Raw genomic sequence first — 27940 nt, forward strand, 5'->3', positions numbered from 1 at the left:
ATCCCTAAAAAGTATCTGGTCTTTAAGGTACAAAGCAGCCTGGTCCTTAGGCTGGATTCACACGAACGTATATCGGCTCGGTTTTAACGCTGAGCCGATATACGGTGTCCTTATCTGCAGGGGCAGGAGGATGGATGAGCCAGGAGCAGGAACTGAGCTCCCGCCCAGTCTCTGCCTCCTCTCCACCCACTCTCCGCCCCTTTGCACTATTTGCAATGAAAGGAGGCAGGATGGGGTGGGGCTAAGTTCAGAGAATTAGCCCCACCCCCATCCTGCCTCTCCCCATTGCAAATAGTGCAGAGGGGCGGAGAGGAGGCAGAGAGGGGGCGGGAGCTCAGTTCCTGCTCCTGGCTCTTCCAGGCTCCCCCCCTGCAGAGACAGACAACGTATATCGGCTCGGAGTGAAAACCCAGCCGATATACGTTCGTGGGAATCCAACCTTAAGAGGTTAAGAAATAGTCTTTTTTTTACGCATATCAATCTGTGAAACATTTGTGATATTAATTTAAAAAGTGGTGACAGATAACCTACAAATACCAGCAAATATGAGCAAAGATTAAAAAAAACGAAATAAATTAATGAAAAAAAATAATTGAAGATAATACAGTTTTTAATCTTAGTGACCACCCTATTGTGTTGTTACGTCCTGCGGTTGCAGGACGTCTATGGAGGGGGATAGCACTGCTATCTCCCTCCATACAGCGCGGGTGTAAGCTGTTTATTACAGCTGGCACCTGTGAGCCCCTCCCTGCGATGAGATCGGGGGAGCCATGCGGGTGTCATCGCAGCCAGGGTCCTTCTGAAAGGCCCCAGGGCTGTCATGGCAGATTGCCTATCAAGCCATCCAGTGGGACTAAAAGAAAATGTAAAAATAAGAACAGTAAAGTTTTATTAATTATTTAAAAAGAAAAAAAGTAAAAAAAAACCTTTTGCCATATTTACAATAAAAGAATCAAAATAATAAAACAAAAATACATATTTGGTATTGCTGCATCCGTAAAAGTCCGATCTGTCAAAGTAGCACATTATTTACCGCGCACGTTGAACATCGTCTGAAAAAAAAAATTTAAAAAGCCAGAAATGCGCTTTTTTGGTCACCCTGTTGCCAAGAAAAAAACGAATCAAAAGCGATCAAAAAGTCCTATGTATGTCAAAATAGTACCAACGAAAACTACAGGACGTACCGCACAAAATGAACCGTCACACTACTAGATCGACAGAAAAATAAAAAAACGTATTGTTCACAAAAGATGGAGACAGAAAGTAGTAATCGCACTGATCCATAGAATAAAGTTATCATCTCGTTTTTGTTGCAGCTTGTATGCCGTAGAAACAAGACGCACTGAACAATGCCGGAATGTCATTTTTCTTCCATTTCTCTTCACTCACAAATTTTTTTTTAAGTTTCTCAGTACGTTATATGATACAATCAGTAGTACAATTCGTCCCACAAAAACCAAGCCCTCATACAATAATATTGATGTCAGTAAGCATTGGTGGTTCAGTGGTAGAATTCTCGCCTGCCACGCGGGAGGCCCGGGTTCGATTCCCGGCCAATGCAGCTACTTTTATTTTCATTATTTTTTCTTATTCCTTGGCTTTTCCCACACATAAATTACTGGGCGGACATGTAGCCCTCTGTTCTAATAGCAGCGCTGGGAGAGCTCGGTGAGGAGTCGTGATATCGGGTGTCAGGGCAGTCGGGCAGCGGGAGGAGCGGAAGTGACGTGACAGGGTTTGAATGTGCGAAGAGGAGGCGGAGAGGAGAAGCTGCCGGCGTTACTTCCCGGTCACGTCAGTCAGGAGCCGCCGGAGAGGACGCGGAGGTGCAGGTGATGTATGGACCCGGCCGGCGGGAGGTGTGTTCCGTCGGCTCCATGAGGGCTTCCTATAGCCGGGCGCTGTGTACTGTATGGGGCCGCGCACAGCTGGCATCACCCGCCACACTATACGGCCGGCAGTTTGTGGACTATGTGTGTTCTGCGCTGTTCCCACCAGCCATATCCGTGCATGTAACCGACCTCTTCCTCCTCAGTTACCCCTTAGGAGGGCAGGAGGATGGACGTGACCCTCCTCAGTTACCCCTTAGGAGGGCAGGAGGATGGACGTGACCCTTCTCAGTTACCCCTCAGGGGGGGGCAGGAGGATGGACGTGACCCTTCTCAGTTACCCCTCAGGGGGGGGCAGGAGGATGGACGTGACCCTCCTCAGTTACCCCTCAGGGGGGGGCAGGAGGATGGACGTGACCCTCCTCAGTTACCCCTCAGGGGGGGGCAGGAGGATGGACGTGACCCTCCTCAGTTACCCCTCAGGGGGGGGCAGGAGGATGGACGTGACCCTCCTCAGTTACCCCTCAGGGGGGGGCAGGAGGATGGACGTGACCCTCCTCAGTTACCCCTCAGGGGGGGGCAGGAGGATGGACGTGACCCTCCTCAGTTACCCCTCAGGGGGGGGCAGGAGGATGGACGTGACCCTCCTCAGTTACCCCTCGGGGGGGGCAGGAGGATGGACGTGACCCTCCTCAGTTACCCCTCAGGGGGGGGCAGGAGGATGGACGTGACCCTCCTCAGTTACCCCTCAGGGGGGGGCAGGAGGATGGACGTGACCCTCCTCAGTTACCCCTCAGGGGGGGGCAGGAGGATGGACGTGACCCTCCTCAGTTACCCCTCAGGGGGGGGCAGGAGGATGGACGTGACCCTCCTCAGTTACCCCTCAGGGGGGGGCAGGAGGATGGACGTGACCCTCCTCAGTTACCCCTCAGGGGGGGGCAGGAGGATGGACGTGACCCTCCTCAGTTACCCCTCAGGGGGGGGCAGGAGGATGGACGTGACCCTCCTCAGTTACCCCTCAGGGGGGGGCAGGAGGATGGACGTGACCCTCCTCAGTTACCCCTCAGGGGGGGGCAGGAGGATGGACGTGACCCTCCTCAGTTACCCCTCAGGGGGGGGCAGGAGGATGGACGTGACCCTCCTCAGTTACCCCTCAGGGGGGGGCAGGAGGATGGACGTGACCCTCCTCAGTTACCCCTCAGGGGGGGGCAGGAGGATGGACGTGACCCTCCTCAGTTACCCCTCAGGGGGGGGGCAGGAGGATGGACGTGACCCTCCTCAGTTACCCCTCAGGGGGGGGGCAGGAGGATGGACGTGACCCTCCTCAGTTACCCCTCAGGGGGGGGGCAGGAGGATGGACGTGACCCTCCTCAGTTACCCCTCAGGGGGGGGGCAGGAGGATGGACGTGACCCTCCTCAGTTACCCCTCAGGGGGGGGGCAGGAGGATGGACGTGACCCTCCTCAGTTACCCCTCAGGGGGGGGGCAGGAGGATGGACGTGACCCTCCTCAGTTACCCCTCAGGGGGGGGGCAGGAGGATGGACGTGACCCTCCTCAGTTACCCCTCAGGGGGGGGGCAGGAGGATGGACGTGACCCTCCTCAGTTACCCCTCAGGGGGGGGGCAGGAGGATGGACGTGACCCTCCTCAGTTACCCCTCAGGGGGGGGGCAGGAGGATGGACGTGACCCTCCTCAGTTACCCCTCAGGGGGGGGGGCAGGAGGATGGACGTGACCCTCCTCAGTTACCCCTCAGGGGGGGGGCAGGAGGATGGACGTGACCCTCCTCAGTTACCCCTCAGGGGGGGGGCAGGAGGATGGACGTGACCCTCCTCAGTTACCCCTCAGGGGGGGGGCAGGAGGATGGACGTGACCCTCCTCAGTTACCCCTCAGGGGGGGGGCAGGAGGATGGACGTGACCCTCCTCAGTTACCCCTCAGGGGGGGGGCAGGAGGATGGACGTGACCCTCCTCAGTTACCCCTCAGGGGGGGGGCAGGAGGATGGACGTGACCCTCCTCAGTTACCCCTCAGGGGGGGGGCAGGAGGATGGACGTGACCCTCCTCAGTTACCCCTCAGGGGGGGGGCAGGAGGATGGACGTGACCCTCCTCAGTTACCCCTCAGGGGGGGGGCAGGAGGATGGACGTGACCCTCCTCAGTTACCCCTCAGGGGGGGGGCAGGAGGATGGACGTGACCCTCCTCAGTTACCCCTCAGGGGGGGGGCAGGAGGATGGACGTGACCCTCCTCAGTTACCCCTCAGGGGGGGGGGCAGGAGGATGGACGTGACCCTCCTCAGTTACCCCTCAGGGGGGGGGGCAGGAGGATGGACGTGACCCTCCTCAGTTACCCCTCAGGGGGGGGGGCAGGAGGATGGACGTGACCCTCCTCAGTTACCCCTCAGGGGGGGGGCAGGAGGATGGACGTGACCCTCCTCAGTTACCCCTCAGGGGGGGGCAGGAGGATGGACGTGACCCTCCTCAGTTACCCCTCAGGGGGGGGCAGGAGGATGGACGTGACCCTCCTCAGTTACCCCTCAGGGGGGGGCAGGAGGATGGCTGTACATCCCCTACGCTAGGTCCCTGTCTGCACAGTCACATAATGCTAGTCGCTTCCCCTGCTGGCCACTAGCAGTAAAGTTTAGCCTTTAGTTCTAGCGACTAGCGTGACGTGACTGTGCTGCGGACTGTAACATAACTATGATGTCGAGGCTAGCAACTAAAGTCTTGACATCATAGTCATGTCACAGGCCACTAGAAATCCTCTGCCAGGCCACATGTGGCCCGCTGACTGTGTGTTGTGTAGCCTGGACTAAAGTCATGGGCTCATAAGAGATGCGGCACAGAGTCTGGAGATGTCTCTCTTAGGCGTGCGCTTATAATGCAAGTACTAGATGTCATTATGTGCGCACATAAGTAGTCCGTGGGATGCAGAGGGGAGGGGGAGGGAGCAGTTTCACAGGTGGGCAGAAAGGGAACAGTGAGGAAGGTAAATATAAGAGTGGCATCTCTAGACTCTGGATTGTCTGTGTAATACAGGATCAGTCCTCCAGAGGCGCTCTCTGTTCTACCTAGAAGATGAGGGGACCCCCTTTATTAACCCAGAATTGGGGCATGTGAAAATGGGATTTCTAAACTAGTCAACCTCCTTAATGGCCGTACAAGCACATCTATATGCTGGTGTGTTTGTGGTGTGACCTGTCAGGTACTTGTGAACAAAGGAATCCCGCTATGAGGGGAATTCTTTTCATCAACCTATTTATTTGCTTTGTGGGAAGCTTTATGTAAAGGCGGGCGAGCGCCATCCCCATAAACCTCCTGTGTACAAGCCTCCCTGATCCTGTTCATGCATGTTTACTGGGAGGGATGCTAAATGCCATGATGCCGTCACAATAGGTGTGAATTATCATTGTCATCATCTAGTTACAGAGGATGCTTGTAAATGCTTGCAGAATGAGGCAAGGACACAGATCTTAGTCCTAGACAGTCTGGTCAGGATGACAGCGGCATCCATACACACTGCATGTTACCATGTTTCCCCGATTTTCGGAGCGGGTGGTGTGGGGGGGGCTTGAAATATAAGTCCTCCCCTCAAAATAAGCCCTAGCTACACTACATAAAAAAACAGCAATATTCACCGGCTGCGTTTGGGTCCCTCGTGCTGGTCTCCGGCACTGCAGTGTTCTTAGCGTTCACACAGTGCTCTCTTTCTGGTGATGGGGCTTTGAATACCCTGCCTCCAGCAAGCGAGCAATGTGATTGGATCTGGCGCTCAATCACTCAGTGAATGACATCACTGAATGGCTGTCATAGGTTCATCGGGTGCTAACTGATTGGCTGAGCCAGCAGCGCTCATGATCCAATCATAGCCTTCGCTTGCTGGGGGTGTGGTATTAAAAGCCTCGTCACCAGAAAGATAGTGTTGTCAGCGCGGAGGACATGGCAGCCTGCTGAACCCCCAGAGACCAGTATAAGGGGACCCAGATGCCGCAGGCCAAGTGAGTATAAGACCCCTCGAAAATAAGACACTTTGCCTCTTTTGGGACAAAAATTAATATGACAGTGTCTTATTTTCAGGGAAACAAGGTATACCCTGATCCTTGTATTCCAGGTGTTCACACATCATGTTACTAGCCAGTAAAATGCTGTACTTATACCTGCTGATCTAATGTTGATATATATATATATATATATATATATATATATATATATATATATATATATATATATTTTTTTTTTTTTCTTCTGATGCAATTTGAAGAGAAAAATCTTTTTTTTTTAAAATGATCTATTATTAAAAAAGAACAATTATATATTCAAAACAAAATATATTTTTTAATTTTTATCACCGGTGTGTTTGGGTTTTGCTTATTTTCAATGCTGTACTGGATGCAAACGGGCTTTAACCATTTCCATTCCATAAGGCCGTCTGCACACGAGCGTTCCGGATTCCGCTAGCGGATTTTCACGCGCGTATGGTACCTAAATGTGCTTGCGGATAGGTGTGGATGCGTTGCGGAAAAAAACGCGCAGAAAAACCAGCAGACACCCCTTATTGTAAACCCAACCCCTAGAGAACTGCCCATTCCTTGGAAAACAGCTTAAAAACCAACACCCAGACTCCGTTTTGTCCCTCTTGCTTGTGCGAGCACCGTTAAATTATTCTGGCAACATGCTTTCACCCGGTGAGCAGATGTCTTTGTGGGCATGGTTGATCCATGTAACTTTTTTCAGGCGCTTCTCCAGCGTGACTTTACTGCAAAAAAATTCACAAGAGGAATTCATTACTACAGATTTTGCATTCTTACATCCTGCATTGGCAAGAAATACTACCTATCTCCCTCTACAAATTTGCCTGTGAAGCTCTGTGCTGTGTGTTGGGACGCCTCCTACCATGCCTACTTCCTGTAGTCATAGCAATCAGTGACTCCATCTGCAGCTGCACTGCGGATGTACTGCGTGAAAAAACGCACCCATTCACTTGTATTGGAGGCTTCACGCGCAGAATCCGACCCAAATTAGAACAGGTCGCAGATTTTTGAAAAAACGCGATACAAATTCGTCCGTCTGGGGACAACTGCGGATCCTCATAGGAGTATATTGGCTGCGGTCTGGGTCAGATAATGTGCCTAAAATAACACGCTGGAAATTCCGTTCGTGTGCAGGCACCCTAAGGCCGCCTGCACACGAGCGGGTCGGATCCGGCAGCGAGAATTCTCGCCGCGAGACTCGACCCGAGAGCCTGCAGAGACGAGCACGTACTCACCCGCGCCTGGCGGCCCCAGCTCTTTCATGTGCCGGCTGTGGCGCAGCCGGCGCATGCGCAGACCGTAGCCGGCGGCCGGGTGAGTGCGTGCCCCGCACAAAAATAGGACATGTCGCGGTTTGTTTGCCGCGCGAGATTTCGCGCGGCCAAACCGCGGCCGTCTGCATAGGAGTGCGTATTGTAATGCACTCCTATGCAAACTTTCAGTGGCGGGATTTCCGCCCGTGTGCAGGCGGCCTTACGCTGATAATATAAGAATATAAGATTTAAAAAAAAATCTCTTGAAAACCTAAAATCTACTTATCTGATAAATTCGCAAGCCATGTGAATTCTTGTTACAAATCTCTTCGGCGTATGTAAAATATAAACATGGAAAACGCATCAAAATACACAATGTCTGAACTTGGCCTAATGAAGTCATGCAGTATTACATAATCCCTCTCACAGGTGATGGTTTATAAGATTGTGCCCATTGTAATCCTCTGAGCGGAGCAGCCTGGACTTCAGCACAGGGCAGCCAGGCCTGACTGTAGCTATTTTGCATGCAGTTTTCCATTGAGTAGGCACAATTTGTTTCCAGTGCACAATGTGACTTGTTCCATAATCCTGATCATCAGATGCAACATGTGGTGCACAGCGTGCGGAGTACTGCCAAGTACATCTGCTGCCAGCAGTGCATTGTTACCAGCACACACGGTGCACGTGCACATATGACTGCTGTGCGCTTATAGAATGTACTTCTTCCTGGTTTTTCACGGAGTCATTCTATCTTATAATATATGCATGTTATTGCTAGTGATTTATGAGTTGTTACTCAGCAGTTTGTGAGGGCTGTCACATTAGTGTCTACCAGAACTACTCCGTCAGCCTCAAGGCATGCGTATGGAATGAGAGGACTAGTCCTGGCAGTCTCTGTGCACAGTTTTGTAGTCTGTCATCCGCATGCAGACACAACTATGAAAACCGGACAGTGGGGGGAACGCCAAGGAGGGCGAGTATAAGGTCGGCTGCACGCAGGCGGGTTGGACTGCGCATGCGGAATCTGGACCTGGCAGCAGCCACATCTGCGCGTACCTCCTTTCCCTTTCCCTGTCCCTGTCCCTGTCCCTGTCCCTGTCCCTGTCCCTGTCCTGCGGATGGTCCGCACGTCGAGCATGCGCAGTCCAGATTTTTTTTTTTTCTTTTAATTCCTGCTTTTCTCGCGTCTTCGCCTAGCGATGATGTGGAATCCGCGACCTTTCCGCAATGTTGATTGCGGAAGTATTATGGATTGGACTGCTTCCATCGACTTCAATGGAAACCTTACGTGCGGAATCCGTGCAAAAATGAAGCATGCTGCGATTTTTCAGCCGCGAGCAGAAACTGCAATTGGTTTCCGCTCGTGTAAAAAGAATCCCTTTTCCACGCATGCTGTGGACAGTATTTGCTGCAGAATCCAGAGGCGAACGCCCGCTCTGGATTCTGCACTGCAAATACGGCCGTGTGCAGGCGACCTAAGTGACTTCCATGGATTCAGGATTTTGGCTTCTATAAACCTTTTATGTATGGGGCTAATAGGAGCTGACATGTTACCTTTAAAGAACTGCATTAAACAGGCAAGTGTGAGGAAGACCTAGGGGTTTTTTCATAAGTATCTTACGACATGCGCCATGACCCAGTATATAGTAACCATGCATGCGCAATGTTTACTCTACTGATGGCTGCACGCAAAATAAATCTGTTCACAAGACGCTATCAGTGGGATATTTTAGGGGTTGCAGAATCGCATTTCACTGCATAGAGGTATGAAAACAATTTAAAAATATTATGTCTTTTTCTTCTGCAGTCAAAATGAGCCTTATTATGATAAGTGAAAACATGAAACTAGCCCGAGAGTACGCTCTTCTGGGTAACTACGACTCGGCCATGGTTTACTATCAAGGTGTGCTGGATCAGATGAACAAATATCTATATGTTAAAGACGCCTTCCTACAGCAGAAATGGCAGCAGGTGAGGCGTAGGCTTGTGTTTTGACATTTCTCTTTGCAATCTATATTTCAGTTCCACTAAGTTTCTACAACATTACTTGGCTCAAGGTTTTGTTTACGCATGCCGCAGTACCCGCTAGCAACCAAGTCTCGCTGTAATGGGCTCTAAAATATAACTTTTTATTTAATTAATGGAAAAATAGAGCCTGAGGTGACTGAATTTAAAAGAGGTAATTGTCCAGTAGATTCCCGCAGTGGAGTTCAACCCGGTGCCCAGCCTGCCTACCTGTCCAGCGTCTTCTCCTGTGCTGTCAATGTGCCAGGTGATACATGCGCAGTACAGGGGCCGCCGTGGACTCCTGTGCTGCGAATGTGCCAGCTGGCGCATGAGCAGTTGAGAAGACGCCACGCCATCACTATAGCGATGATGTGGCTCCTGTGGCCATTACGGAATGGCCGCGGCACGGACAGCTTCCATAGACTTCAATAGAAGTCAGGTGTGCATATCCCGCTGCAAATCGCAAATCATGCTTTTCCATAGCATGCTATGGGCTGGATTTGCTGCAAAATCCGGAGGCGGTGTCTCGCTCCTGATTTCACAATGCAAATCCGCCCGTGTGCATGAGGCCTAATTTGATTATTTATATACTCTCCATAATATATATATTTTTTAGCACAGTATACAGACAACATTTTGCTTTTATGAGTTGGCAATATTTCGATCAAATTAGGAATCAGAAAACCCTGGGGCTGAGATTTACCTTCAAAATAATTTTTTTTAAATTTTTGGGGGTTTGTCCATTTGGATTGATGAAGATTATAATCCCCAAACTAAGGTAAGGGGTTGCCCAACAAAGGAAGAAGTTACCTGAAAAAAAACCTTTTGGTAAAGCCTCTTATTAATACTCTAGAAAAGATGTAAGTGTAAAAATCTTTGATGCCCAAGCTTGGGATATTCACAAAGTGTTAAAGAAACGCCGGCCAATTCTGTCAGCTGATCTAAGGGAGGTATTGTCTGACCATCGCACTATAACGCTTTACACGTAAACCTTTCTAAACTGCGGTGTTGCTGCACAGTTGTTTTATGAAACAAGGATCTAACCACTCAAATAGTTGTCTGCCAAATCCACATGCACTAAATAGAACATGCAGCGTGTATTTCACGCAGCTCATGTGAGCGGCAATATGGAGTGTGTGGGATATCAGCACTGCAAAAACTGCATGTAATATGCAGTAACCATACACACAGGTGAGTCGGCTGGCATCACTAAATAGATTTACAGGGTTGTATGGGGAGCACTACTGAAGGATTGCTTACCGATAAATACCAGACTTCAGGCCCAATATCCACCGGTGGATCTTATTTATTGAATCCGCTCCGGTTTCCCGCAGCTGTACCCGGCCATAGAGAAGTATTGGGCTTCCGCACTTCACTTAAAGGGGTTGTCCTGTGCCGAAACTTTTTTTTTTTTTCATAGACCCCCCCCCCTGTTTAGCGCGGGTCAAACCCAAGGGATGTGATTAAAAAAAAAAAAAAATAATAATTTTTACTTACCCGAATCCCGTCTCTGCAGCTTCTTTCTTCTTTGCACCAAGATGGCCGCCGGGATCTTCACCCACGATGCACCGCGCGTCTTCTCCCATGGTTCACCGTGGGCTCTGTGCGGTCCATTGCCGATTCCAGCCTCCTGATTGGCTGGAATCGGCACACGTGACTGGGCGGAGCTACGCGATGACGCGTAGAAGGGGGCGGAGCCAGAACGCCGCTCGTGCCGAGACCAAAGAGAAGGGAGAAGACCCTTCTGCGCACGCGCGTCTAATCGGGAGATTAGACGCTGAAATTAGACGGCACCATGGCGACGGGGACGCCAGCAACGGAGCAGGTAAGTGAATAACTTCTGTATGGCTCATAATTAATGCACGATGTACATTACAAAGTGCATTAATATGGCCATACAGAAGACCCACTTGCTGCCGCGAGACAAACCCTTTAAGTCCTGCGGATTTTAATTTAAAGGATTTGCGGATGCCATGCGTGGATAATAAATCCCAGCATGCTCTATTTTTTACCACGGATCATGTGCAGATCTGGCTTCATTCATCTAGATGGGAGCTTACGATCTGCGGTGCATCTGCAAATACATTTTCGGATTTGAAGGTTAGAAGCAATTAGGGAGGTAGGGTAAAAGCTGGGAGGTGGGGTTGTGGATGATCTGCAGTGCATCCACGTACATCCATGCGGAAATATCTGCAATCTTCCACAAGGGGGGAAAAAAAAATCTATTTTAAGTTGACCTGCTGTGCATCCGCATGAAACATCCACACGTGCTGTGGACATGAGGCCTCAAACAAATATTCCCTGCTAGTGGCAGAAAATTAGAGTCGCAAGTTGTGAGACAAAAACAGGTCCTGAAACTACAGAAACTGTTCAGTTGCCTTTTAAAGAGCCTTGTGTGCATTTCTTCTTTGCAATAATTTCAGAGCAACTAAATAGACTTTTTTTTTTTTTTTTTTAAATTAAATCCTCCAACACGGCACCATTGGAGGTGTGAGATGTAGGTAAGAGTGTAGTACATCTTCCAAATATTTTGTACTTGCATGCTTTGTTGCTTTTTATCATTTCCCCCCCCCCCCTTTTTTTTTTTTTTTTTTTTTTTTTGAGTTTACCGCATTTTGTAGCATGGGTTTCTGGTGAATTTGTTTGTTTTGAAAGGATAAAAATACACAGTAATTTCATGAGTCTTGTCAGTTACTAAACATTGTATTTCAGGATCCCTTAAAAATATAGTAACGTTGGGAACAGCAAATGGATCAAAAACCCCCCGCGTCACTTCTGTGAAACTGCTGTCCTCAGGCGCATTTTACTTGCATCACAGGATTGTAAGTGTTTCCCATTGAAATCAATGGGAAACATCACATGGTATGTGAGTGTCATGTTTGAGCTGACAGATTCCCTTTTCATGACAACGACATTTTGGGGTGTATATAATGTATTGTATAACTTTTTGGGGGGTGAGACATTCCACTATTTTTATTTATTTTTTTTCCTTCTATTTCCATTTACAGGGTTCAGCATACAGAATAAAGTATTAACATAATTCTTTAAGATAACATAATTTCCCTCAATACAAATTTATTACAGTTTGTTTTGCTCTGTACGCTTTTACGATATGGGAGGCCTTAAATAAATATATACATATCTTTGGACACATCTGCTGAAATTATACATTCCAAAGGCCAGTCTCACATGGACGGGTCGGATTTTGCATGCAGGAGCCCGCAGCAGAATCCGTCTCCATCCGTGGCTAGGGTCCGTGTGGATTTGTTTAAATCTATAATTGCGGATGACTGGTCGCATATTTTAAATGGTTTTTTTTTTTTTTTTGCCTTTCCACTACAGCGGCACGGGTACTCGCAAACTTACACAATGTCAATTGTGGATGAGCCGTCCGTGCGGAATTGCAAGGGGAAATCGCAATCGCTGTCCGCTCATGTGAGCAGACATACCAATGTTTTATTCTTGTTAATGGATGCGGAATACCGCGGATGACTCAATCCAAATCCGGTTGTATGAGACCGGCCTAATCCTGTGTGGTCTAAATTGTGTTTTATTTTGAAATTCTTTCCAAAACTACTCAACTGTTTCATAATCATGCCCGCATGCTGCCTGTGCCCATAGCTACCACATGGCACCCTCTTCTTCTGCCCTGCTCATCCATTAGTATTTTTGTATTATCTATACAATTATATATAGTACTACGTATATGGTGACTAAACATTTATCCAATTGGCAGGTTTGGCACGAGATCAGTACGGAAGCCAAACATGTGAAGGACATTATGTCTACGCTGGAAAGTTTTAAATTGGACAGCTCTCCAGTGAAAGCGGCACAACATGACTTTCCAGTTCAGGATGGCGAGGTCTGGTCATTACCCGTGCCGGTGGAACGCAGGTGAGCTGAACGTTCACTTATTGTATGGCTAAAATTATTCAGTTCTTAGCTTGTATTCACATCAATGGGAATTTTTTTCACAGTCTTTTATGCTTCCTATTAGGTTGCTTAGTCTGGAGGTATTTTAAGGTTTTTGAGGATGTACCCACACACCTATCCATAGGTAATAAGTCTGTTCAGTGAGGGTATCACTAATCCTTAGAATGGGTTCCTGCATTGTCCACTCCTCACTGCATCTGCCGCTGTCAGGAGGCGATTAAATGGAGTGGAGGTCATACATGCAAGCGCCACCGCATTCATTCTCAGTGGAACTGCTGTAGAGGGCTAGTAACATCAGAGGGTCAAATGACATGGCACTGAATGGGTGCTCAGTGGTCATAGTAAGTAAATGGGGTTAACCTGTTACCGATGAGTGCTGTACATATACAGCGCTAGTCAGGTGTCATTGTATGGAGTGGGTCCGAAAGCCAAGCGCACTCCGTACTCTGACTGACTGTTAAAGGCTGGGATTGGAGATGGCTCTGATCTTGGCCTTTAAAATTTAGATGCTGCTGTCAGTAGTAACAGTATCATTTAAATGGTCCTACAGAACTTGACCGACGTGTCCGCAATGTGATCATTGACTGCTGTTTGGTTAACATGGAGCCATGGAGAGGAAAAGAATGTTTCTTACCTTTCCGGGTCCAGCTCGGATCTCCTCTGAGCCGGCCGGATCTTCTTTCTTCAACACGACAGGTGCGTACGGAAGCATCGGGCGATGCGCCCAGCTCATGAGCAGTGCTCACTTTTTTGTTTTTGAATCTCCTGCTTTCCTGCAGATTTTATAATTAAAATCCGCACGTGGACATTGGGCCATAGTGATGGAGCTTTTTTGTTCTTCCTTTTTCGTTTCCCTCCACCCCCTTCCTTTTAAAAAATCATAACTCCTTTATTTATTGATTGACGTCGCTGTATCAGGGCTTGTTTTTTGCGAGGCGAGTTGTAATTTTCAATGGTGCTATTTAATGTACTGAAAAACTTTAAGTGAAGTAACAAAAAAAACTAACAAAATTCCGCCATCTTTCAGCACGACTTGTTTTTATGGCGTACACACTGCAACAAAAATGACATAATAACCTTATTCTATGGGTCAGTACGATTACTACAATACCACAATTGTATAGCTTTGTATATTTTATTTATTTATTTTTTTAAGACATTAAATTTTTTTAAAATTATTTTCTGCCATCTTCTGAATGCAATAACTTTATTTTTCCATTGACATAGTTGTGCGGGGGCTCATTTTTTGCGGGACATCCTGTAGTTTGCGTTGGTACTGTTTTGGAATACATACAGCTTTTTATTGCATTTTTTTTGTTTGGAGACCGGGCGACCAAAAGTGCATTTCTGGCGTTCTTTATTTTTTCTGACGAAGTTCATTGTACCGGCTAAATAGTGTTACTTTGATAGATCGAACTTTTATAAACGCAGCGATACCAAATATGTATTTTTGTTTGTTTAGATTTTTTTATTAGAAGTATGGCAAAAGGGTTTTTTTTTTTAAACTCGTTTTATTTAAAAAAATAAGTAAATAATTTTCACTTTTACTTTTTTTTTCTTAGTCTCCAGAGGGGGCAACAACTAGCTTGATTTAAATGCCGCTGTCAGAATTGACAGTGGCATTTAAAAGGTTAACGGCTCAGATGAGCCGTGCTGCTTATCGGAGCTGTTGCCGGCAGGTTCAGCTGTAAGAAATGGTTGGCACCCATGATGTATGGACGGAGATCGCCAAGCGATCTCTCTTCCTACATAGCCCGCCGATTACAGGCTGTCAAAAGGCGTATTGGAGGTCGTTTAGGGGTTAATCCCTGCCTAAGACAAGGTTTAATAGGATGCCTGTAAAAATGCGATATACTAAAGTATTGCAGTATGTTGTATTGTGTGTGAGATCAGGGGATTGCAGGTTGAAGACCCCTTTGGCGACTAAAATAAAAATAGGATTCTTCTGGACCCCCTACAGAACACTAGAACAAAGGCTTAGGAGTAGGCTTACTTCACGGCTAAAAGTTGTAGACCATTGTCACTTTTTTTTCCAGAACTGGTGTTTAGGAATTTGTGACATTTTTGCTCAAAAAATGCCAAGCTTTTGTGACGGTTGTCAGTAGTGTAATCTGATTAATATATGTAGGCCATTGTTTAGTGTCAATGCTTTCTTCCTTTTTATATCCAGTAATGTTTTTTCATTGGCCTGGAGGAGTGTTTGTGCCTTATCACTTTATCAGTATACTGGGCGAGGTGTCAATACAGTTAACCCATGCCCTGTAGAAGCACATGAAGGGGAGGCCACTTTTCAGCCATAACGTAGCATTTCTGAAGGCTGTATGATGGCTGGAACAGCTCTTCCCGCTGTGTGTATTTTTATTGGACATAGAATAAAGTTAATTTTGTATTGACATTTCTTGATGCCAATCAATGGGGAAAGGGTTTGGGAGGAGTTGTCGCTGATAACTAAGCAGACACCACACCAATGATGCCAGTTTTTTTTTCTTCAACAGCCATTATTTTGGTGGCATTTTTATTTACACAAGCATTTTTGTTTGGCGTTTTTTTTTTTTTCTATAGAGATGCTAATGTGCAACTACCAGGAAAAATGCCAGACCCTGTGCATGCTGCAATTTGCAAAAAACGCCATGGACCCAAAAAAGCACAGCACAAGTAAGGGGAAAAAAGCCACTACAAAAAGATGCGTTTGTAGGGCTTTTCATATTTTACTATTGACCTATAGCAGAAAAAAAAGCCGCTTTGTAAAAACACTAAAAAAGTGGAGCTTCCAGCTTACCTCTAACCAATAATAGATACTACATGTTTGCCGAAAGATGTACTCGTAACTAATCCTGCACATATCTCAGCTACACTATTTTGTGACTTGTGTGCGGCGTCTCTTCATTCTGCAGTTGCCACATCTGTGATTACTCTTTACAATCGTATAGGCTTTAAATGCATCCTAATGTGAATAATTATTTCTATTGATATACTACATACATATGCATTTTATTTTTCAGACCTTCACCAGCACTCGGGAAACGCCAGTCTGCCCAATTCAGTGATAACAGAGTGCACAACAACCGTATAAGTGTGGCTGGAAAGGGTGCCCATCCCTCATCTTCAAGAAATGTCAATAACCAGAAAGTAAAGCCTGCCAGAGCGCGAGAGAAGAAGGATCCATTGAACAAAGTGAAAGAAAAAGTAGCTACTTGTTAAAATATTGTCTGCACTGTCTTATTGTACCAAGAAATTCAGTTCTCTTGACATGTTTTAGTAACTGCTGGCAAAAAACTCACAATTCTTCAGCATCTTTTTTTCTTTGCGCCGAGTTGTGCTATTCAAGGCTCCCATTGATTTTAGTGGGGCCTCACAGAGCTGCAATCGTTTTTTTTTTTTTTCCAAATCGCCATCGATATCTGCTTTATTTTGTTGTGATTAAGGCACCTCATCACCCATCACAATGATGGGGTGTGTTAGAACCTGCTGTCAGAGGTAGTAACCTGCTTCCGAAAACGACAGTAAAATCGTGACAAAAAGCCATAATCGAAATTGCAGCATTTTGCTAATGCTATGTGTGAGTGTCCAAAAGTGTCTTTGTTTCATGTGCTTATCCACTCTTATGGCTAGTACACTATATTGTTTGGCTAGTTTGGTCTGGTGGTTAATAGGATTTTCCAGGACTGAAAAATTGAAGACCTGTCCACAGATTAGATCATCGATATCTGATTGGTGGTGGAACTCAGACAAGTGCTGCAGCTTCTTCTCTGGTTTGTGACGTTATAGTCATTAGTCACATAACCTATGTAGAATCATAGAGTTGGAAGGGACCTCCATTGTCATCGGGTCCAACCCCCTACTCAGTGCAGGATTCACTAAATCACCTCTGACAATTATTTGTTTGAACACTTCCATTGAAGGAGAACTCGCCACCTCCCATGGTAACCTGTTCCACCCATTGATCACCCTCCATGTCAGAAAGTTGTTTTTTTTTTCTAATATCTAAACTGTCTCCTCTCTTTCAGTTTCATCCCATTGCTTCTAGTCTGTCCTTGAGTAGCCCCAAATGCTGCAAACGCTTTAAACTGCTGATTGGGTACAGGCCGCCACCAAGCTAAAAATTGATGACCTTTTTTTTTTAGAACTGGTTATCAATAGTTTAGTCTTTTTTTATTATTTTACACACAAGTCTTTTTATACTTTTACAGCTATGCCACTCCGTTTACTAGGCTGAAGAAAAAAGGCATCCATCCAGTTCAGCCTATTATCCTGTAATGGTTTGCTGACGTGATTTAACAATATTACTATGTATTCTGCATAAATCAGCATTTAACTTTTTTCTTTTGTCGATTGATTTTGTAGAACAAGTCCTCTGCTGATGAATTGGAGAATGAGCCCAAGAGATTTGATGGTACTGGATATGATAAGGATCTTGTGGAAGCGTTGGAAAGAGATATAATCTCGCAGAACCCCAATGTTCGATGGTGAGTGTAAAGATCCTTTTACACGGGCCAATTGAACAGGCAAATGGGCAGTTTCATGTTCATTAAACATTAAGCGAACTGTGGTTAAAATGTTGTGTGTACCGGACCGCAGTGTGTGTTGGACCTGGGAATGTTTAATACTATTAGTATTAAACCTAGACATTTTCTACATAGGGATGACATAGCAGACTTGGAAGAAGCCAAGAAGTTGTTGAAGGAAGCTGTGGTTTTGCCAATGTGGATGCCAGAATTCTTTAAGGGAATAAGGCGACCATGGAAGGTACAGATTAGCATTCAGAACGTATTTTAAAATGCAGTAAATTTCAGTTATATAATAATGTGTTTTCCGAGCTGGGGTAGATTTCGGAAAACCTTTTATTTAGTAAAAGAGTAACCGTTTGTTTTAATTTTTTTCATAAATCAGTAATACAAGTGAAGCTAAGAAACCTTTCTTATTTCTTTATTACAGAAAAATGCCTCTTTATCCACTTTAGCACGCCACTAAGGCCGCCTGCAGACGGGCGGGTCGGATCCGGCCGCAGGACCCCACCCGAGCGCCTGCAGGGACCAGCGCGTACTCACCCGCGCCCTGCAGCTCCGGCTCTTTCATGTGCCAGCTGCCGGGCAGCCGGTGCATGCGCAGACCGGAGCCGGCGCTGGGTGAGTGACGTTTCTGTGCGGGGCTTGTGCCGCAGTTTGTTTCTGTGTGGGGCTTGTGCCGCGGACATGCCGCGGTTTGTTTACCGCGCGAGATTTTGCGCGGCCAAACCGCGGCCGTCTGCATAGGATTGCGTTTGTTAACCCGTGTGCAGGGGGCCTTAAGCATGGTTGTGGCAAATATTTAAAAAAAATACCTACTGCACATACATGGCATTTCAGTTTGTGGAGTGGCATTTTTATTAAAACACAACATGCTTTAGTTGTTGTGTTTTTCCAGATACTTTTTTTTTTTCTTCTCCATAGGCTCTCATGATTAGAGCTTTATAAACACTTGTACACAATTGAACTAATTAAAAGCTGCCTGTAGAAGGCATGTGAAAAAGCCAAAACTCTTCACACTATAAACACTGTAAAGGATATACATTTTATTTTGTAATTTTTACTTTTTTTTGACATTTCTTATTTTGTGTGCCCTCTAAAGGGTGTTCTGATGGTTGGACCACCTGGAACAGGGAAAACCCTTTTAGCCAAAGCTGTAGCAACAGAATGCAAGACTACATTTTTCAACATATCATCTTCTACACTTACATCCAAATACAGAGGAGAATCTGAGAAGCTTGTCCGCCTTTTGTTTGAAATGGTAAGCTTTACTCTTTGTTGCTCCACTGAATGGGTTAATGACATTCACTGAGCGGGATAAACCGTGTCCTATTCAATATTTTAGATGTTTGCGGATGCAGTGATGCAAATTATAATAATAAATTTGGAATATATATTAGTATGTGTGTTACACTTATTTTTTTTGGGTTCCAAGTCCCACTAGGGGACTTAAACTTGTGATCCTCTGATCCCTTGTCAAAGGGGTCAGTTTTGCAGCACATTGTACCTCTAATGGCAGTTTGTTAGGCTTGCCATCAATTGCAGCTTATTAAGATCTGCCTGTGGCAAGGCTTGCAAACCTACACTATTACACCCTAGTCTGCTGGGACAATGCAGCAGCACCCTGCAATAGGCTGCCTGCACACGGGTGGATTTACATTGCAGAATCCAGAGCGGGCGTCCACCTTTAAGTTCCGCAGCAAATACCATCCATAATATGCTATGGAAAAGTGATTCTTCCTGCACACGAGCAGAAACCAATTGCAGTTGAGAAAAACAGGAGTTTAAAAAAAAGAAAAAACCTGTACAGCACACTTCCAACGGCGAGCCGTGCACACCATCCGCAGTACAGATGAAGAGAAAAGAAAGCTAGTATGTGCATACGCCGCTGCTGCCAGAGTTGTATTCCGCATGCGGAATCTGACCCGCCTGTGACCATACACATGACTGTGGGAAGGGGAAGACACTGACGATGGACCTGCAACTCTGACTGCATTGACCGTGGATTCTTTTGAGCCAAACTGCTGCGATTGGAGCTAGTCGTTGCTGTCTGCTGTCAGCCCTATGATGCAGCTGACAGCTATGGGGTATTGTGCAGTTACATTATTGGTTCTGAAGGGGTTATAGGGAATGTATCTTCGGAAAATAGTTTTTGTCTGTTTTGTGTATGATTGGACATATTTCTAGCGTTGTGTGTTTTTATTTTTCTTCTTTACTTTCACACTGGCCACTGGTGCAGTCCAGTAAGGCTGCCTGTCCACGGGCGTATTTTCACTGCGTTCCCTACGGTGATAATAAGGCCGCGGGGAACGCAGTGAAAGCTTTCTTTCTCTGTCCACGAGCGGAGAATCACAACGATTCTCCGCTCGCAGGCGTCAATTCGCAGCATGCTGCGATTTGCCGCGATTCTCTGCGGTCAGCCAATTTGTCAGATAGGCTGATAGTGGAGATCCGTCTGCCGGCTCCTGCTCCCGGACGGTGGCTCACGCCAGTCCACGTCCGTGACAGAATATTGCTAGTGATATTCTGCCGCGGGGGAGCAGGGGGGAGAACTGACAGGTCTCTGCTATGAGCCTATCTGATAGGCTCATCGTGGCAAATTGCGTCATGCCGCAATTTGTATCCTACGAGCGAAGAATCGCCATGATTCTCCACTTGTGGCCGTTGGGCTGCGCTTTCCATTGTTAGCTTATGGGAAACATTCACTGCATTACCTGCGGGCGGATTATCGGTGCGGCTAACGCAGTGACCTATCGCCTGTGAACATATCGCCTAAATGTGGCAAGACACATGATACAGAATTATAAATGAGGAAGAATTTCCAGCAGCTTAGGAATGTGAACATAACTTTATTCCATGTGCGTAATCGTAGAGTAAACAGTGCATATTGTATATAAGAAGCCTGTGTATTTCAAGCAAGGCTCATAATGGTGGCAGTGCATGTCCAAAGGAAAAAATAGGAGATCTAAGCAGTGGAGAGTAGGTAAAAATAGAAGAAGGACCTCCCAAGGCTAGGTTCACAAATGGCGCATTTGCCGCAATTTGCTGCAGTCTTTCCGTTGTGGTTTTGCCGCAGAAGAACAGCTTCTGCGGCAAAACTGCTTCAACGGTTCTTTTTGGCTTGCAGATTTCCTTGCGGATTTTAGCCACTTTTTTGGCTTGAAAAATCCGCAAGCATTTTTTTCCGCAGCAGATTTTGTTGCATCTGTGATGGCTATGGGCAAAAAAGCGCTGCGGAAAATCCAAAAGAATTGACATGCTGCATATTCTAAAACCGCGCCGCAGATGCATTTTCACACTGTGGCAGCGTGGAAAAATTCCACCCTGTGAGAACAGCTTTTTGGCTAAACACATTTGCACTGCAAACGCAGCGGTTTAGCCGCAGTGCGGATATGGAACGGAAAACTGCAGCAAATCCGCACTGTGTGAACCCAGCCTTAGGGGTCAGTCAAACGTCATGTAAATGAACGTTTTCCACCTGACACTGACTGCTCGGTTTTTAGACTCAATCAAAAATGTTAGGCTTACTGTTTTGTTTTTGTTTTAATTTACGTGTAGCCAAATGCAGGGTTTACTTAGACTGGCGTGTGATATGCTGCTCTAAGTAAGTATAAGCCCCAATGTATGTGTTCACTGGCTGCCTTACAAGCTCAGTTGATGTCTGACTCTGATTTCTGACTTACTGCACTGGTTGGTGTTTGCGTTAGCCTCCGATTCTGCAACGGAGAGGTGCAGGAAGCAGTGGAAATAAGCGGTATGTGATGTTAGGTTCCCTCCCTTCTGTCCCTGCCTGGTGTACCGGACATTATACACTAAGTGATTGGAGTACAGGATGTCACACAAGCAAGAGATAACACCAGGAGCATTGTCTTGGGACTGCATGTGAGACCGGCTTACACAGACCTCTCCTCCTCCCTTCCGGAGTCTGAGACTGAAGCAAAGCTGGCTAGTGGAGAAAATCAGAAATCAAAGCCGTATGTAATACGTAACCCAGCTAGTAACCACATACAGTTTACAGCTGGGACACATCTTGCCTTCATCGTGATAACTTTCTGCGCAGTGATATCTTATCGTAACACAAAACTCATTGTAAAGTAATTGGAAGTGTAAACCACTCTTCTAGCACGGCACACTGTGATATCATGTCGTGCTAAAGGCCCTTTTACACGCAACGATTATCGTTAGAACGACTGAACGAATTAACACCTTTTTTTCGCACAGAAATAGAAGATGTCGTTTGAAATCCTTATTAGCTAATGGCCGGGTCGGATCCCTTGCACAGACCTGCGGCTTACCCGCTCCCAGCGTCTCCTCTCTGCGCTGTGTGCCAGCTGCCGGCCAGCTGGCGCATGCGCAGAGAGGAGCCGGCCCGTTACCACTGACATTTCTGTGCGGGCCTCTGCGAGACCCGCACAGAAATAGAACATGCCGCGATTTGTTTTCCCCATGTGATTTCACGAAGACAAATCACAGCTGCCTGCCTAGGATTGTGTTATCTAATGCAATCCTATGGCAGCGGCCACGGGCGGAAATTCTGCAGGAAAAAAAGCAACTCTTGCATTGTGCCATTTTGGACTTTTACGGACTGGATTACACCAATGTTTTTTATTTTTTGAGAAGTTGGGAAAGGGGTGTGATTTGAACTCTTTTGTGCATTTTTTTTTTTTTTTTTAATTAAAAAAAAAATGCTTTTTTTTTTCCCGGACAGTTTAATTTCTTGTTCAGCATTGCAGTACATTTTTAGCAATTTAGCCTTTTAAACCCTTTCACGGGTGTAGCTTAAAGTGGTTATTGCAGGTGCAGCTCTCATCGAAATCAATGGGATCCTAGCCTGCATTTAGTGGCACCGCTCCCATTGATTCCAATGAGAGCTGCACTTGCATTTCTGTTCACTATATAGTGGTCGGAGCAGCGGCTTCTGCTACAAGTCTGATGTGTCCCAGTGGGTGCTGCTTGGATAAAGTCTTTTAATAGATTGCAATACATGGCAGCCCTGGAAGCCTTACTTGGCTCTGAACTGTCTTGTGAACCCATTGGCACCCCACAATGGTGTGGTGGGGGGGGGAGCGTTGGGTGCTGGAAGGTAACCCCCCCCCCCCTTTGGCTGCTTAGATACTGTAAGCTTTGACTACAGCATCTAAACAGTTAGCTGCAGCAAAATGGTACTAGCTCAGATTGCTGCAGATGCAGGTGGGTGTCAGCCATCAGACGCTGTCTCCATATTTATATTGGGCAGTGCTTAGGGAGTTAAGAATTCGGCACAAAGGTTGGGCTTGTGCTTTAAGCTTGTTACATATGACTGGGCAAGAAATAACATCATCCTATTTTGTGAAGCTTTTTGCAAGTTTCTTGCTAAACGCTGATAGAACTTCTCATTTTAGGCACGTTTCTATGCCCCAACAACCATATTTATTGATGAAATTGACTCAATATGCAGCCGACGAGGAACCTCAGAAGAGCATGAAGCCAGCAGAAGAGTAAAAGCGGAGCTGCTAGTTCAGATGGATGGTAACCATTGCTCTTTAACTGTGATTAGAACACTTTATAGGGTTGTCTGAAGTTAAGGGAGTCTGCAATTTTTCTGAAACTGCCGCTCTAGTCCAAGTGCTATTATTTTCGCTGGGGTGTATTCAGACAGTGTAGTTAAAGTGCACTCCTTAAAGCTGCATGCAGTTTTGCAGCAAACTGTTGTGGTTTTGACTGCAACTGCATCAAAACTGAGGCAAATCGCTCTGAAGCAGCATAGTTGATTAACCGTGGTTAACTGCAGCACATCCACTCCCCTTGGGGGTCCTTCATACTGGCCAGAAAATCGGGCTGTGAGTGAAAACGCATGATTATGAAACCAATGAATTTCAATGGTTTCATTCTCATTTGCTAAGTTTCACTTCTGCGATGCTGCGGTCTTAGAAGGTTTGCGAGAGCAATATCGGGCCGTGAAACACAGCCTGATAACGCGCTCGCCAGTGTGCAGGAGCCCTTAGGCCGGTATCACACACTAAATAACTTAATTGCTCATTTCAATGAATGAGAGAATGGTTGCATGTTTTTTTTTTGTTTTTTTTTCCTGCTTGTGCACTCGATCTGCGCAAGCAAGGGGCACAGTAAAACTCGCATGCATGCGTCAGTACGCGACTCCATTGTGCAAATATACAGTGCAAATGCGCTTATGCTCACGTGACATCGAGTACAGTAGCTGCTGAAATTGCATTCATTTTCCCGGTGACTGGCGGGTTGCACTTGCAAGTGCGTGTGCATCCCAGTAACAACTACTTTTATATGAACATTAATGGAGCTCATGAAATGGCATCCTTTGAATGTGTTCCCATGATGCTTTTTGTTTTCCTCTATGATGTGTTTTGTTTTTTTTGTTTTTTTTTGGGGGGGGGGGGGCTGTGTTTTTTCAATGTGCTTTTTAACTGCTGTGAAAACTGCATTAACAAAACATGTTAAACACAAATCGTTGTAGCTCTGAGATTTGGTTTTCGGTTGTGCAACTTTTACAGGTGAAGCATGTGGGAAAAAGTAGGAGTAGAGACCCAGCTTTAGGGCTAATTAACGAGACTGTATTTTTAGCCTGTGTCTGAGTCAACAACTGAATAGACTGACAGCACACAGACCGATTCATGCATTAGTTTTTATACACCGATACATGGATTGCGTGGAAAAAAACAAAACGCGGCATGCACTATTTTCATGTGTTTTGCAGACGCTGTAGGTATTTCACAAATTGGTTGCTTAGTGATAGGGGAATGACTTGGGGTCTGTTTTAGTTGATGTGGATATGAAAACTGGATAAATGGAAAAATACATTGACTTGTATACAGAACTGCACTTGGATTAAACAGAACTTTTTATCATGATCTGCACAGAACAGATTAATTTTTAGCAGCTCATATGAATTCACCCTTAAAGGGAACCTGTCAACAAGCTCCTGCTGCTCAAACCCTGGGCGGCATGAACTCGAGATGGGTATTCTGAAATGCTGCGGTCATTATGAAGGATGAAAGCTTGGTCAGACGTTTAGGCCATAATTGCAAATGGAACACACAGGTTTTTTTTTTTTGGTTTTTTTTTGCAAAATACCATTTGGCAATACAAAACACATGGCAATTATAAATTGAGCTTTTGCATAAATGCCTGAGATGGTTGTAGTATTTGGTATGTGAAAGAAATGTATTCAAACCCACTTTTTTTTTTAGGTGTTGGTGGTGCTTCTGAAAATGATGATCCTTCTAAAATGGTAATGGTCCTTGCTGCCACCAATTTTCCATGGGATATTGATGAAGCTTTAAGGAGGCGTTTGGAAAAGCGGATTTATATTCCTTTGCCATCTGGTAGGTATACAGTCTCCTATCTGCCCTCAGGCCAGGTCAGCAATAGATGATCGGCAGAGGTCTGCCACTCTGGATCCATGCCGATCACCTGATTTCATAGGGAGCTGTGCCTGCAATACCCACCCAGGCCACTGTGCTACAGATTGCCCTTTCTGCAGTGTCCGTAGTGACAGCAGCCCCAGGAATCAGCTGATCTGCGTGTATCCCGATCATCTACTGAGAACTTGTCTGGAGGATAAATCATAAACAGAACAAAAGTGAGAAAACCCTATTTAAAAACACCACATTATTTCTTATTGCCATCTTTGTAGGAATTAACCCCTTGACACTACTGTATATGTACACTATGGTTATCACACAGCTGTAATCATGCAAAAGAATGCAGCTGTCACTCTTGCAGCAACAGCCCAGAGAAGGGGGAACCTTTGTTACTTGACTGTGAACTCTGGCATTCGGATTGCAGTGGTTCACGTTGATATACTATTAACCTGGGGCTTAGCAAAGTCTAAAAGCCCATTTACACTGGACGAATGTCGGGCAAACTATGCCTGGCACTTGTCCCTGCATGTACTCGTTCCCAAGCTATCACACAGCAGCTAGTATCTGTGGCTCTCACAGAGCGACCAGCAGGGGGCCGGGGAGGCTGGAGGAGCTTTCACTCCTCGCTCTCCCCCGCCCCTCTCCATTCACTATAAGCAGCAGCTGCTCAGTACTGAACCACTGTTTACACGAAACGATCATCATTCGAGAATTTAAGCTGCTAAACCCCTTAGTGACGGAGCCTGTTTGCGCCTTAAAGGGGTTGTCTCACGCCGAAACATTTTTTTTTAAATTCAATAGGCCCCCCCCGTTCGGCGTGAGACAAACCCAAGGGATGGGTTAAAAAAAAAAAAAAGTTTATTACTTACCCGAATCCCCGCGCTGCGGCGACTTCTTTCTTCCTTTACTAAGATGGCTGCCGGGATCTTTACCCACGATGCACCGCGGGTCTTCTCCCATGGTGCACCGTGGGCTCTGTGCGGTCCATTGCCGATTCCAGCCTCCTGATTGGCTGGAATCGGCACACGTGACGGGGCGGAGCTACGAGGACCAGCTTTCCGGCACGAGCGGCCCCATTCACCAGGGAGAAGACCGGACTGCGCAAGCGCGTCTAAACGCCAGAAGACAGCGAAATTAGACGGATCCATGGCGACGGGGACGCTAGCAACGGAGCAGGTAAGTGAATAACTTCTGTATGGCTCATAATGCACGATGTATATTACAAAGTGCATTAATATGGCCATACAGAAGCGTATAACCCCACTTGATTTCACGAGACAACCCCTTTAATGACCAGGCCAACTTTTGGAAATCTGGGGAGCTGAAACGGGCACCCTTAGTGCGCTGCCATTCACTTTCATTCGGTTGCTGATATATGTTAGATATCGGCAATCGGATAACTAGGGACTCAATCCGCTGCCCCAAGTGTGTGCCCCAGTCTCCCACCCACCTCTGGTATGTAAGAGCCTGCATCTGTGACACACCCCCGAACACCTGGCTCTATTCCACAGGGAGGCTGTTTTTTCACAGCTGTGTGGAATAAGGCCCAGCTTGGGAGGCCGTCAAAAGGCGGTCGTTAAGGGGTTAAAATCCTGAACGATGATCGTTCAGTGTAAACAATAGCCGTTCAGTACTGATCAGGTGTTGCTTAAGGTGAATGGAGAGGGGCCGGGGAGGGAAATCTCCTCCAGCCGCCACGGCCCCCTGCTCGCTGCTCTGTGAGCGAGGCAGCGATACTCGCTCCTGTGTAATGGCACGGGAGCGAGTACATGCGTGGACGAGGACTGGGTATCATTTGCCGGACATTCGTCCAGTGTAAATGGGCCTTAAGTTGTCCTGTGATGCCAGTTATGGATCTATGCTAGTATGTCAAGAATCAGAAGTTATACTACTGAAGTCCCTAATAAGGTTACAGAAGTGTAAAAGAAAAATAATGTTGCCATATTGGAACACTGTGTAGCAATAGTTTTCTAGGCATCTAATGTGTGCTGTTTTTTTTTTTTTGTTTTTTTTCCCAAGCTGAAGGCAGAGGAGAGCTTCTAAGAATAAATCTGAAAGAGTTGGAGTTGGCAGATGATGTTGACATTGACACTATTGCACAGAACATGGATGGTTATTCTGGTGCCGATATTACCAATGTATGCAGGTATGTATTCTAGAGCCTGTGTGTGTAAGGTTATGCAGGCACACGTTAGTCTAGATTCCTACTGCGCTCAGAACACATTGCATTTGAGGTTCCGTCCCAGAGCTTTGTCTCGATGGGCAAAAACTGTGTCCGGACAGAACCCTGAATGACTCCACAGCCTACTGTTATTAAAACTGAGCCCAAACTGCAAAATGCTGGACAGAATATAGCATAGTCTCAGCTTTAATAACAGCAGCCATCCTGGGCATGGATGCTGTTTTCAGCCCTTTAGATGGGAGTTTGAGATGGAACCCCCAAGTGCAATGTAAATCTAGCCTTGGCTGTAGAGAAATATTTAAAATGTCAAAGTATGCTACGTTAATATGATGATTTTTTTTTTTTTCCTGGTGGTTGACGAGGCAACTATAGTAATACATTTATTTATGAATAGTCATATACATGAAATAAAGATGAGGATAACTCCTTGGCATGTAGTTCACCATATGAATGCACATCTCTCCACAGAGATGCTTCTTTGATGGCAATGAGAAGACGTATTGAGGGTTTATCTCCAGAAGAAATTCGCAATCTATCAAGGGATGACATGCACATGCCCACTACGATGGAAGACTTCGAGATGGCTTTGAAAAAAGTATCCAAATCTGTGTCTGCCTCAGACATTGAAAAATATGAAAAGTGGATCGAGGAGTTTGGGTCCTGTTAACTTGACCCTTTAAATGTGCTAAAAAAAATCATCTGCCTGAAGTCTTAACTAGTTTGTTTAGTTTATATTGCTAGATACTGGCACTGGTTGCTGTATTTTTTTAAATCCTTTTGTAAATTGCCATGTTTCTTAAAGTAATAAAAAGGCGCTATCTGATTCTA

At 46.1% G+C, this 27940-nt stretch overlaps 1 protein-coding gene and 1 non-coding gene across 4 annotated transcripts; both read left to right on the forward strand.

Annotated features, from left to right (window-relative positions):
* The first annotated feature begins 1490 nt into the window (after window positions 1–1490).
* Window positions 1491–1561, forward strand: TRNAG-GCC (transfer RNA glycine (anticodon GCC)). Its single transcript has one exon. It is a non-coding gene; the product is annotated as a tRNA-Gly (tRNA).
* A 113-nt stretch (window positions 1562–1674) lies between these two features.
* Window positions 1675–27940, forward strand: KATNA1 (katanin catalytic subunit A1). Of its 3 annotated transcripts, none has more exons than XM_066605435.1 (12): window positions 1675–1832; window positions 8917–9080; window positions 12853–13010; window positions 15612–15704; window positions 16052–16235; window positions 17394–17515; window positions 17690–17795; window positions 18657–18815; window positions 22936–23062; window positions 24757–24891; window positions 26950–27076; window positions 27581–27940. In XM_066605435.1, exons 1-12 carry the CDS (start codon window positions 1742–1744, stop codon window positions 27777–27779), a joined length of 1665 nt encoding a protein of 554 aa, XP_066461532.1. In that variant the 5' UTR covers window positions 1675–1741; the 3' UTR covers window positions 27780–27940. The 3 variants fall into 3 exon arrangements, with proteins under 3 accessions (XP_066461532.1, XP_066461531.1, XP_066461534.1); XM_066605434.1 differs by having other exon boundaries at window positions 1740–1859; XM_066605437.1 differs by lacking the exon at window positions 15612–15704 and having other exon boundaries at window positions 1741–1859.

Source organism: Eleutherodactylus coqui, chromosome 1, assembly GCF_035609145.1.
Source record: "Eleutherodactylus coqui strain aEleCoq1 chromosome 1, aEleCoq1.hap1, whole genome shotgun sequence".
NCBI classification, from domain to species: Eukaryota; Metazoa; Chordata; class Amphibia; order Anura; family Eleutherodactylidae; genus Eleutherodactylus; species Eleutherodactylus coqui.